The 12,772-nt window shown below is 46.9% G+C and overlaps 1 protein-coding gene across 2 annotated transcripts in view; it reads right to left on the reverse strand.

Moving 5' to 3' along the window:
• The window catches only part of FGF18 (fibroblast growth factor 18), a 70,874-nt gene that overhangs the window by 43,319 nt on the left and 14,783 nt on the right, over nucleotides 1-12,772 (reverse strand). For both annotated transcript variants that reach the window (XM_062002621.1, XM_062002620.1), the window contains exon 3: nucleotides 1,009-1,189. In XM_062002621.1, coding sequence (XP_061858605.1) covers nucleotides 1,009-1,189 — 181 coding nt within the window. The remainder of the gene's footprint in view (nucleotides 1-1,008; nucleotides 1,190-12,772) is intronic.

A 12,772-nucleotide genomic window follows, 5' to 3' on the forward strand; every position in this document is an offset into this window, starting at 1 on the left:
TGTGGGACCAGGGTTCGTTTCACACCAGCCAGGTGCTTTCTGGCTGTCACCTCCTGTGGCACAGCTCACCACGCTCCTCTGCCCATGTTGGCAGAGGCACAGTGTGTACCTCATCGTTCCTGAAGCTTCCCAAGGGAAAAATCTGTTCCTAGATTTTGCCCTGCCATCATGGTGGCCCACCTCCACCTCACCAGTGCTGAACACAAAGCCAACCTCACATCACCACGCACATTGCCCAACGCCTACACAGACACACAGCACAAGGCTGTACATCCGTAAGAGAAAGTGGATCAGTCCTTTGAAAAGCCCGTTAAGTCCTTCCAGCAACCAACATGAACAGAAGTATCTGTGCTACAACCACCTCAAAATGTACCAGAACCACTAATCTTCTCTATAAGTCAGCCTGCTAGCAGCATTTGTAGCACCTTGCTTGTGTGCAGAACACAGTGAGAACAGTTGAACACGCTGCCAGCCTGGCAGAAGTTCAATTATTTGTGTTCCTGCAGCATCCACGCTCCCCAAAATCCAACTCAAGCTCTGGGGTACATGCAAAGCTCCAAAGTCTGCTTAATTTCTTTTTAAACCAAGTATTTCCTCCACCCCAAAAGATGAAAGTGCTTCATGAAAGCATTGTATTAAAAAAAACCTCAAGCCCAAGGTCTGTGAGCAAAGAACATCCCCAACCACCAACCTGGGTATCACTTGTGAATTACAGTAGAACTCTCTGTGAGCCCACCCGTTGGGCAGAAGAAGATTTTTCTCTTCGAGCACCATCACACACTAATAAATTGGGGCATTACACTGCTGTGAGAACTGCCTGCAGCTGGGAGCTGGGCTGACAGCCTGCTCCAACACAACAAATCCCACGCTCTTAACCTGAAAAGGGTTTGTTTTCCTTTTATCCTCCTTTTTATTGCTCTTATTTTTCCTCCCAAGAGGTTCTCAGCCCAACGTCCAGGATTAAAGCCTTTGACCTGGAGTCTGGGAGATCCCAGTAAATATTCTTACCATATTTATCTCCATCTTCTCCTTTGGCACTGATCCTCCTGCCGAGCACTTGGATGTGTTTCCCACTTGTCCTGCTGTAGAGCTGATAGAGCCGAAGCTGCTTCCTGCTCACGTCGTCCCTCGCTCGCGTCTGGTTCTCCACGTGTATCCGAAAATCTACATTCTCCTCGGCAGCAAACATCTGAGGGTAGATGGGCAGAGAGAACAGAACAGGCCATGAAACAAACCAAGCAGCTTGGACAGAAAGGCTGCACACCAACTTGCCGACGGGCACGTGGCTCAAGAGGACCCGCATTTGGCTGCCCTTTGCTTGACGGCTGTGGCACGAGACGTGGAACTCCAGCCAGGGCTGGCTGTCCACAGTGAACCAAATCTGGTTTTTTACAATCAAAGTCTGGGGTTTTTTTGGAGTAAAAAACTTCTGCTCTCTCCTGCTTTGATTTAGTCTCGGTCAGCCACACTGGCCATGAACTCTTTTGCATATGCATAGCTTCTACCAGGTTCCACAGACACCCATGGGAGAATGAGCATGGATAACTCTACTTCAGAGAATTTGTGCTTCACCTTCAGCAGGTGCATTGATTACCCACATTAACTGCAGGGAAGAAGTCAAAGGAGAAAACTATGCTGACATGAGCAGACTGGACTCCAGGCATAAAACCTACTATGATAAAAGTGTCATTTGTACACGGCTACTCTTCAGCCTAACTTTTTTTGGCCAGCTCTGCTTTTCAGTGAAGCTGGTTCATTAGCAATCATTTATGGATGCATTTCTGTCCATCTCTACAGGGCTATGGCTTGAGGAGTGATCACAAGGACCAGCAAGAGCCAAACCAGCCAAAACCACTATCAGCAGGGGGCTGATGGCTTCAACCACTTCATCTATTTTTTTTCTGGCCAATGGTTTAAGTCAACTTTACTTCATTACAGTCTTAAAATATTGCCAGAAACATTCTCTGACGCATCTGCCCTTCTATGGAGGTCATTTCCCATCTTAACTGTTCCCAAGAAACACTGAAACAGGATTCCTGCTTTTGCTTCCAGAGAGTCTTCCCACCTTGCCCAAGGTCAGAGGACCAGACAACCCAGATGTTCTCAAGATGCCCTCCCAAAGGGGAGGCTGAGCAGCACACACCCAAAAACACTTCACACCCCATCAATACAAAAGCCTAGAAATGGCTCCAAGATCTGTCCCTGAAAGCATTTGGATCCCAACATCCATGCTGCCTACTCCATACTCACAGATGGACAGTAGTTTGGTTGCAGATTCCCTTCACAGGACAATAAATCATTCAGAGACCAAAGGATTATTGAGTGGCACACACATAAAGCTACCACACAACAGGCAATTTTGGCTTTGATTAAGACATGGACCATTCAAAAATGACTCATTGTTGGTGAGCTCTAGTGCTGTGTAGCACTTGCAGGTAAGAGGCAAAATCCACCACAAAATAAGAATCCCATGGGAATTTAATGATGCCTAAGTCTGGGGCTGGCAGAGGAACAACATTACTCCTAGCAGGGTTACTACATCTCCTGCTATGGCACACTTGTCCACTTGTGTAGGTATGGAGCTGGCAATGCAAATGAAAAAGGGTCAATAAATCCACGTTTGGGTCTACTCCAGCCTAAAACACATAAGAGCATGTGGCCACAATCCACAGTACAGCCCCACTTCAGCCTCCTGCAGATGTCATCTCATGCCAGCAAATATTTCAGAGCCAAACACTCCCCGAAAGTCGAAACCTCGAAAGAACTTTTTAGCATTTCCAATTGTCGAGCTGACACACAGAGCAGCAGCAGGGGGAAAAGCTGGGGCAGGCGGTGCTGCTTAGCACCAGACCTTCACTAAGCAACCCAAACAAAAACATCGCGTTCAGCACAGTGGCAGCAGCAACGAGGTTCACAGGGATGGTGCAGGATCGCCTTTGCTGCCCTTTTTAATTGCTTGGATTATGCTGTTTGAGTCCTAGGAGAGAAAGTGATTTAACTCTTACTTCGCTGTCAGAAGTCCGGAGGAGACCACAGGGACTAAATGCACAGGTGGTGTAAAAGGAGATTCAGGACAACACTGGGACTAAGCAGACCTTGGAGGTGATGACAGAGGTGACAGACAGGAATTGTACAACTAATTGTAGCAGTATTTCTCACTGTCAGAGAACAGCACATCAAGAAGCTGTGGCCCAAAGGTTAAGGAGCTGAGAGGAGAAGCAGCCACGGCACCTGACAGGAGGGCACCGTGGGATGCTGGCAGAGCTCACGGCCGTTGCCAAGCCAGGCTCTGCTCGTTCTCCACTCACAAGGCACTGTAGCTCCATCTGAGCACAGTGAGCAGCACTTGGCTTTTGACATGAATAATAATAGCTTCTTTTCCTTCCCCCCCCCCCTTCCTACATCTCCTCTTGCTTTCTTTTCAAATGATATTGTTGCAAAGGATGCTAAAGGACTAAAACCAGAGACGTTTGAGTAACGTCGACAGCCTGCCTCGTACACACAAAAGCAAAGCTATTTGCAGTTAAGATTCTGGCTCCATCATTTGAAGATTTAAAACAGATTTTAAATCAAGATGACGTCGTTACATTGCTTTCACCACATGTTAATGAATTTCACATTTTTCTAGGGGAAAAAAAACCGAAACAGGTGGGATCTGGAGTGGGGGGAAGGGCAGGTTGCTTTGCTTTCTTGGAAACTTCAAACAGAAAAGGCAATCTGTTTTCCAAAACATGTTTTAATTCTCTTTTTTAATCATCTCTCAAGCAGAGGCCCCAGCCCATAGCCACAGTGGACTTGGGAGCACCCAGGGAGCCATCCTGCATTGTGGTCAGTTCCAAACGCGTCACAAACCCACCTGAGCTCTTTGTCCCAGTTCTCCTGCCCAAGATCAGCTAATGATGTGTCTCCTCCGTTCAGAAGAAGCCTTGAGGGATGACATCCCCTCCTCCCCCAGCTGAGAGCCTGGCTGGCATCACCCACAACCCCAACACCTGGTCCAAGGCCAGTGGCAGTCCCCTGCAGGGATCAGCAGAGGACACCAACCCCTGAAATAGCCAGCCCATGCCTATCACTCCATCACTTCTGCAGTAACGGGCCCAGCTCTATCCCAGAGAAAGAAATCCTGAAGGAGGAACATGCTACGAGTTCTCCTTGCAGCTGATCTGTCCCCAGGTCAAGAAGCCATGGTCCAGAACACGAGTGAAACCCCTAGGATTTAGCTGCCTGCTTAAAGATAAGCACAGGCTGAACCACTCTGCTTGAAACAGGATGCTCTGCTGGAGCGTGGCCAAGGTGAATTAGCCTTACCAGCCTGGGCTGCATCTGGCCTGCAGCAGAGAGTATCAATACTCTCAAATAAAATTTCAGGCAGTGTTGATTTCATGAGATAAAACCTATTTGATCCTTGCTGAAATCCATTCTCACAGGATCCCTGCGCTACACAGTATACTCCCTCAAGCAGCTAACTTTACTGAGATAAGAAAAGTCCATTTATATACACCATAAGAGAGGCTCTCTTTCAAAATATCTCAAAAAAATTAGTAACATATGCCTCCTTTGGTACATGATCACCAACACTCACTCAAGAAGGTCACCTAAAACCAAGTCCATCCACTCCAAATGCATTTCCCTCACAGTCCCAACCACACAAAAACGAATGTAGAAAAGTCTTTAGGTCCCAGCCTCACTTGAAAACTCAAAGGCTTTCCCTTCTGTTCACCAGGGTAAAAAGGAAATCATTTTTGCTCTCTTTTTTTGGTTGTGGTTTTTTTTTGTTGTGGGTTGGTTGGGTTTTTTTTTACTATTAATGTCATTAATATGTTATGAATTTTATATTACATACCAAAAAAACCATAAAATCATAGAATGGTAGAGGTTGGAAGGGACCTTTAGAGATCATCTAGTCCAACCACCCTGCAGAAGCAGGTTCACTGCCTTTGGGGTGTTTTTGGCCTTTCAATCTGATCATCCATGCTGTAGGTAGCAAAACCTACAGGCTCTGGATCTAGAGTCCAGCATGGAAAGTCCCTGAAGGGAAGGGCTGTGCTTGCACCTTCTAGCTCCCCATCAGTGACGTGCCCTCTGTGACTCTCTCTAGGGACAGGAGAAGGATTTCCTGCATTACTTTATCTCCTCCAGCATTTTGGTGGGACTGGGACTTGTATTATGGTCTATTTTGCAAACTTATCCAACTGGTATTGGCCACTGTCTGTGCAGGACAACTTCAGCATCTCAGCACAGCAAGTTTCACACAACTCCATTCTTTGCCAATAGTCAGCAAAATCCCAGTCAACAAAACAGAGCTTCAGATTTGGTTTCGTTTTTGTTCTTCCCCTCTTTTTCTTTCCAGCCAGTTCCTCGATCATTTATTACTTATTTATAGCTACAACTGACATACAGCCACAAAAGCATCTTAAAAATACAGTTGGCAATACAGAGGTTCTGCAAGGGAATAAAAGAGGGTTCCCGTTAAAAGCCTCACACAACTAGTGCATCAGAAATACCTCACTCTGGAAAAAAAGAGGCCCGCCTTCCTCTCTCTGGTACTTGCCCAATCGTTCAAGGTGGGTGCATTTGAGCCTCCCTCCTTTCCAAACAGCCACAGAAATCAGAAGCCACATCTGCCTTCAGACAGTCCACACTGGGAAGATTCTGAAGTGCTTTTTCTGCTGAGTGACTGTCAAACGACGAGTGGATTCCATTTTAAATGGCTTTTATAACCATCCTTCAGCTTAAAGAATGACTCTCCTATTTGTTAAATCCCAGATGGAGGGAGAGGCAAGAAAACAACCCCGTTTTGCTGATGCAGCCTAAGGTTTCACCATGAAGTAAATCCAAGAAACGTTCAAGAAGGGCAAAAGCCTCTGAGAGCTGCACGGCGACGTCAGTCCTACACAAGCTCTGCCACATCTCTGCAAACACCGATGCCTTGCTGTGAAGGGAAACCAATCACAGCCCTGCCAAGGTCAATGAAACCCTCATGGTGCCAAGCCATGTTTACAGGATTTGGCTTTCTGTCCAACCAACCCCCTTCTGCACTTGAAATTTTCTATTTTGAGTTTTCCAGTAAAAGGGGATGTTAATCTGTTATTGTTCATGTCATAAAGCGTTACAGCATGAGATATCCAAAGCCCACAGCATGGCCAAGTTAGCTGGGAGCTGGGCTTCAGTTTTTCTTGGTTTGTTTTTGCTTTTTTATCCTATGGAGCCTCAACAGAGAGCAAACCATACGTCATTCCCCAAACTGAACTCGCAATACAAAATCCCTCTCGCTAAGATTGCAAAAAGATAAACAAATCAAGCCATTCAAAGTCCTTTCAAATCCCATCTGATAAGCAGGAAATACTTATTACCTTTCAGCCATCAAATCAATCTAATATTAATGATTTTCTCCATGACCTTCTAAACACATGAAAGTTAATTCGGCAAGGTCAACGAGAGGATATCCAAAACAGATCTCTCTCAAGTCCACCAAGGCAAGTAACAAACCACTTTGCTTCCATGACTTTGGCAAAATTCCTCTATGCCAATTACAGCAGGATTTGCTAGCTCACCATGACAGTCATCCTCGACATACAGTGAAACACAATGCACTCCTTATTTGCTGATTTTACCTCCTCCTAGCTGCAAAGTCAATGCATCGCCAGGATATTGTTACCTTCGGGTTACAGAGCCTAGTTCGAACCCAGACAGAAGTGGATGTGTACCTCTTGGACATACTCACTTCTTTGGGATTAGAAGAACATTTGGAAATCCATGCAACATAAAGTAGCTCCATGTTCAGATGTGCAGCAGGAACCTGGAGCAAAGGGTGAGGGCACTTTGGAGCAAATCTCTGCATCCAACTGCAGAGAGGCTACAGAGTGAGTGCCACAAATGCACAAACACAACTAAAGCCTTTCAAAACCACAGACCTTGGCTTTGGTGTATGTTTCTTCCTCCTGTCTACAGAATTACTTCTTTTTCCTCAAAAAAATTAATATCCCAAAAGGTAAACTGCACTCTCAACTTTGGGAGGTGTCACCTTGGATGATGCAGGTGTAACCCCCAGGACACCCTGTAAGAAAGGGCAACATGGTAGGCCACAGAAGTTGTTGTTAAAAGCGGTGCAGATGTGAAACCCCACAAAAGACTCTACCAATTCACCAGACAAGCATGAATGTCCTATTTAAAGCCCAGATGCCAAAAGATTTTGCTCCACAAGACCTCTATCACTCCATATCTCAATCACCAATCGAGTCACAAAGCATCTTTCGTCTTTGCCTTCTTTAGAAAGCTGCTTCAGAAACACTTCCCTAACAGTCTCTGCCTTAATTTTCTACCTCATATATTTACCTCCAGTTTACATCTGTTTATTCTTGTACCAACAGTCTCCTTCAGCTTGATTAATGCTTTTCCTCCCATGCTTCTCCTCATGATGCATTCGGGTTATTCCCTTTCTTCATTCTCTTCCCAATCTCCATTTCACCAAGCTGGGAAAGGAAGAAAGCCAAGCACCAGACCACCCTCACCTCCCCTCCCCTCCTGCGCCTGATCTCGTTGCAGAGCAGCTCCTGCCTTCCCTGAGGTGCCAATACCCATCACAGGGAGAAAGCCAGAGCTCTCCCTGCTCCTGCACCGATCTGCTCTGAAACCGAGCCTCTCATTTCTTTGCTGGGTGCTTTCAAGTTGCTGCAGTATGTGAAATTCAAAGCCGCTTGCTCTTTAATGCATTCTAAGTAAAGCGCTTGTAGGGATGGAGCTGGAAAGGAGAAGGAAGCGGGGTGATGAGAGGGGTCGAGCCTGCCCGTCCCTTTGGATTTCACAAATGTTAAACGAGACCCAAAGAGAAGACGTTTCCAGGACTTGGCAGATGGGACACGCAGCTCAGCAAGGTGACACATACTTGGATCCAAAAGCTGCCCTGCAAGCAGAGTCTCCTTTTCTCCAAACAGTTGCCTGCTACATTCAGAGAGGCCATACATTAAATCTCCCTGGGCGGCATCAGACCTTCATTCTCTCTGAAACACGCAGCCCCCGAGAAATACAACTCAGGGAAACTCCCCAGCACCTCGCCCAGATCCCACCAGCTTCCCAAGCCATGGACCACTGCTGTCCAGCTCCCCTAAAGCAACATGGACATCGATCCTCAGATCACAGACAACAGAGTCTGGTATGAAACCAGGAGCAAGGCAGGAGAGAGTGCCAAAAAACCTGGAACCTGAGAGAATCTGAGGAAATGAAGGTTTTATAGCCCATCAGTCAGGATCTGGCTGTTTCCTAGAGAAAGATGATGCTGCCTTCAAGAAAATCAAATTTCTCCTTTTGATGATGGAGTTGAGCCTTAGCCAGAACTGTAAAAACACACCATTTGTGAGATGGTGACATTTTAAACCTGTTCCACCCTGGGAAATGGTTCAGTCTGGAGAAGAGCAGAGTTTCAGCCTTGATGGATGACTTTTAAAAGCTGAGCCGTACTGACGTGCAACTGCAGGAACAGAAAGCACCTCCAGCCAGCACTGCCTGCCCCTGCAAAGCCCAGCACAACGCTGCAATGCAGCTCTGAAATGGGCTTCAGCACCCCCATCCTCCACATCTCCACCTGCATCTGCCCATTCACACCCATTCAGAATCAGCCCCCAAGTCACATTATTAACATGATTACCACGAGCAACAGCAGCCTGTGAGAGGGAACCTACCCCTCCTGTATCCACCTTGCCCCTCACAGGCACCTGCATCGTGCTGTGGTGCAGCAGCACCTGAGAGGCCAAGACCAAGACATCTCCCAGTACCAAAAGGTTGTTTCCCAATGGGACCAGTTCCTGCTACTGGTGCTAACCAAGGCAAACCAACCCCGTGCATCTCAGCTGCAGGGGTATCACCAAGATGCTGCCTCTTGCCACAGGCTCTTGACAGTTTTGACTCCCTGGAAATACAATTCAGGCCCTAATTCTTCTCATTATTTTTCTCCACTTGTGGTATATCTGTATTTTTACATTCAGGGCTGGTATTACTTTACCACAGCTATCAATCAGGCGACAAATGAGGAGGGCTTTTTCTTTCTTCCTTTCTTTCTTTGTCTTCCTTTTTAATGCTTGCTATATCTCTGCTACATACTTCCTCTCCACACAGAAATATCCCTTCAAAGCTTGATATTATTGAGCAGCTTTCAACCATGCCCAGCAGAGCCATGTATTCTCTGCGCTCGTCCGGCCTTTGTTTCTAGGAATGAAACACCAATGGCTGAACAGTGTGACTTCATTTTCACTCCTTCATTCCAATACTTGTTCTATTTCTATCCCACTGGGTCCAACTCACCTATTGTGAGACCTCACCGATTTCAATTACATCAGGGATTAATTTGTTCCATTGCGTTGAAGCCGTTAATGCAATCCTGGCTGGCTCTGGGTGAGAAAAGGCACGGTGGAGACCTCCCTCGCAGGCAGTGTGTTTAACAGCGGTCTTCATCTTCAGTTTTTGTTCAGCACTGGGGTTTTTGGTGGGTTTTTTTTTTGTTTTGTTTCTTCCCTTTGTGCCCCTTTGCCCCTCTTTTCACAATCTTCCCCTTCCTTTTTAAATTGCCCTTATCAGAACTGGGTGGTCTTGCTGACTTTCACTGTGACTGGCAAAACGGTGCCTTTAAAGCCGCTTGTCCAGGGCTTGCGAGGGGAGGAAGGAAGGTGCCACCTTAAGCTTTGGCGTCTCATCTCCCCCAGGATGATTTCAAAGGGTCACTGCAGGTGCCCAGGGACCTGAAGGGACCCATGGATGCTCGGTTCTGCAGCTCTAACCGGTTGGCTGATGGGCAGCTGGCTGAGGACTCGAGGAGGAAACTGAGATCCTCCACGCAGCAGATGGACATGATGAAATGTATGTTTGTCCTGAGGTTCCCACACTGGGACTCGAGGAGGAAACTGAGATCCTCCACACAGCAGATGGACATGATGAAATGTATGTTTGTCCTGAGGTTCCCACACTGGGACATAAGATCAAGACAGAGCTTTAAAATGCCCATCCCTGTGGTCTCATAGGACATCTATGGTATCAGTTTAAGGCAAATCTCAGCAATCCTGACTCAAACATGCCCTTTAATCCACAGGATTTTGTCTCAGGAAGAGATACTGATGCAGAGAGGCTTAAGTCCCATGCAGGTGCAAAGCAGTTTAACTCTGTCCCGTAAGGTCTACTGCTTTTGCACTTCATAAAATCCAGACACGTCTTAGTAAGACAAAGTTTGCAGGAAACTGTGTGTCAATTCCAGAATAATAAGAAAGGGAGTTTCAAAAAGATAAGTAGGGGGGGAAAAAAATAGAGGCTATCAAAACCAAACCAACCAAACAGCTCAACCAACAGATTCCTCAGCTGTTTACTGAAATGCTTTACATTTCCATGGTGATTTCATAAGGTCACCTCAGGCTTCCAGGGGGCATCTCTGTGCAGCCTGGGCTGCAGGGGGTTGCAAAGGTTACTGCTGTTGCTGTCAAACTCACCAGACAGAAGCTGGACAGGCTGAGTTTCAGGACTCTAAATTTGTTCCCATGTTCAGCACCTGGTTTCCCAACATGTACAACATTCCCATTTGTTACTTCCCTGATGTGTTCTTTTTTCACTGCAAGAAAAGTAGGAATAAGCTGGTCTAGTGTCACCCAACTGCTTATTTAGCTCTGCCACTCACCTTAGACTGTGGCAGAGTCAAGGTGAATCCTCTACGACCCTTCCAGGCATTCCTCACTCAGAGACACACAACCCGCAGAGAGAAAACAGGATCAGCTCTGGAGGATGTGTTACACTACAACAGCCTTCATAACAGCTCTGATCTGCAAAAATCACTGCTTTCACAAGCCTCAGCTTTCCAAAATATTCCCCTTTATGGTTCAAGTCTCCTAGCGTGGTTTCTCCCCAGATGGTTTTGCTGGGGAAGAGCTAAGCTCCCATCATTGCTGCTTCACCACAGTTATTTCCGACACCAGCAAGTTCAATGAGGGCAAAACAAAACTCAAAACAATTCCCCTCCTTCTCCCTGCATGGGGGGGAAGTTTGGATATTGGTTAATTCCCCACATACTCTGCTGACTAGTGGCAACATCCTTCAGGCTTCGTGCATGACCCTGGGACCCTGTCCATCTCTGTGCAACTCTCACTGCCAGCCCCAGGAACGTAAATGCTTTTTAAAAGTAGTTCCCTGCCTGCATCCCTCCTCAGGGCATGGCTATTGCTGCAAAGAAAACTGCAACAAGGCTTTGCAGAACACCCTCAATCAACTTCTGAGGGATCACGGATGCACAAAGCCAGCAGCTGGAGTCAGAGAACTTGGTTTGCTACAACTGCCTTCACTAACCTGAACAAAAAAGAGAGTTTCTTTATGGAGAAAATACTCCTGCTGAAATAAACTGCCCTGATATGAATGAACTGAAACTACTCAGCAATTCAAACTCTTGCAAGCAGCTGTCTCTTAGTGTTTTGGAGCAGATGAAACAGGTATTCAAGGAACAAAATCTTGAGAGGAAACAATAAGGTTTCTCCAGCCCAAACCACACCAAGGCAGCACCACAGTAATCCATGCCTGAGCACACCTCACCTGCGGCAGAGACCAGGGCAGTCCTCCCAGCAGGGTGCTCCTGGGACAAAAGCTGCAGGCACCCCACTAAAAATACTCACCAGCAATTTGTCCCTTCAAACGAGACCTGAGCCCAGGTTCAAAGCACTCCTGACCTTTTCTATCCTTCCATGCATCAGCTGCAACTTCCTCCCAGGGCAGATGCTCCAGCTGCAAACCCATTTGGCCACAGCAGTAGGACAGAGTGGAAACCCCAAGACTGCTCCCCTGAAACCAGTCAAAGGTTTTCCAAACCTTGGGAAAAAAAGCAGAGTTATTGACCCCTAGGATTCACACCACTGGTTTAAAGCTCAGGTCCATCAGGTCTGAGCTGACATCACCTGCTCAATAGCAGCCCAGCTGAAACCTCCATCAAAACAGGAGCAAAAGCACAAGACATGGGAAACCCAAGCAACACTGAGGAAAACACTGCTGTCAGAAGGAAACAGAAGATCACCAGAGACCAATCTCTCTCCATAGAAAAAATAAACAGTTGCAGTGGCAGCACTGCAGCAGTGAGCCAATGTTTACCCTTGCAGCTTCATTCATCCCAGTCCCCGGGCATTGTCCACACACATCTCTGCTCCCACTGCAGAAAAGCAACTCCCTCTAGGGTAAAACATGGCAACTGCCAGAGCTGCACATACAGTTCAGGGCACCTTCTTCGACTGCATTTGAAAAGAAGACAGAGATGTGGCTAGCAACTATCTCCCTGGACAGCAGCCCCCAAGCACTGATCTCCTGGGAAAGGTGGCATCTCCAAAAGCACACAGCTGATTCAGCAGAGATGCCTGAAGACTCTGTTGAATTATTCTGTGCTACTTTTCTCTGGAAACCTTTTCCTAAGCTTCATCCAGCCTCACTTCTTATTCTGGCAAGATAATGCCTTGTGACACTACAGGGGAATGGTGCCAAGAGAAAAGGGACCTCCTCGGGTGTCCCTGCTCACTCATCCCATTACCTGGCAGCCTTTACACAGTGCTGGGAGGTAAGAAAATGGCTGTAACCAAGGACAGGGAGACTAATCCATCTAAGAATAACTGGAGGCCATTCAGGGGATTTCCTGAAATTGCAGGAGTCAACTGCTGGGAATGTCTGTGCTGCTGACACTTCTGCCATCCCCATCACACGACCAAGGTGTTAAAAAAAGAGCTCAGATGTTCACATTCAGCTAACAAAACTTCTGGCCAGCCTCCAG

Source organism: Colius striatus, chromosome 9, assembly GCF_028858725.1.
Source record: "Colius striatus isolate bColStr4 chromosome 9, bColStr4.1.hap1, whole genome shotgun sequence".
Lineage (NCBI taxonomy): Eukaryota > Metazoa > Chordata > Aves > Coliiformes > Coliidae > Colius > Colius striatus.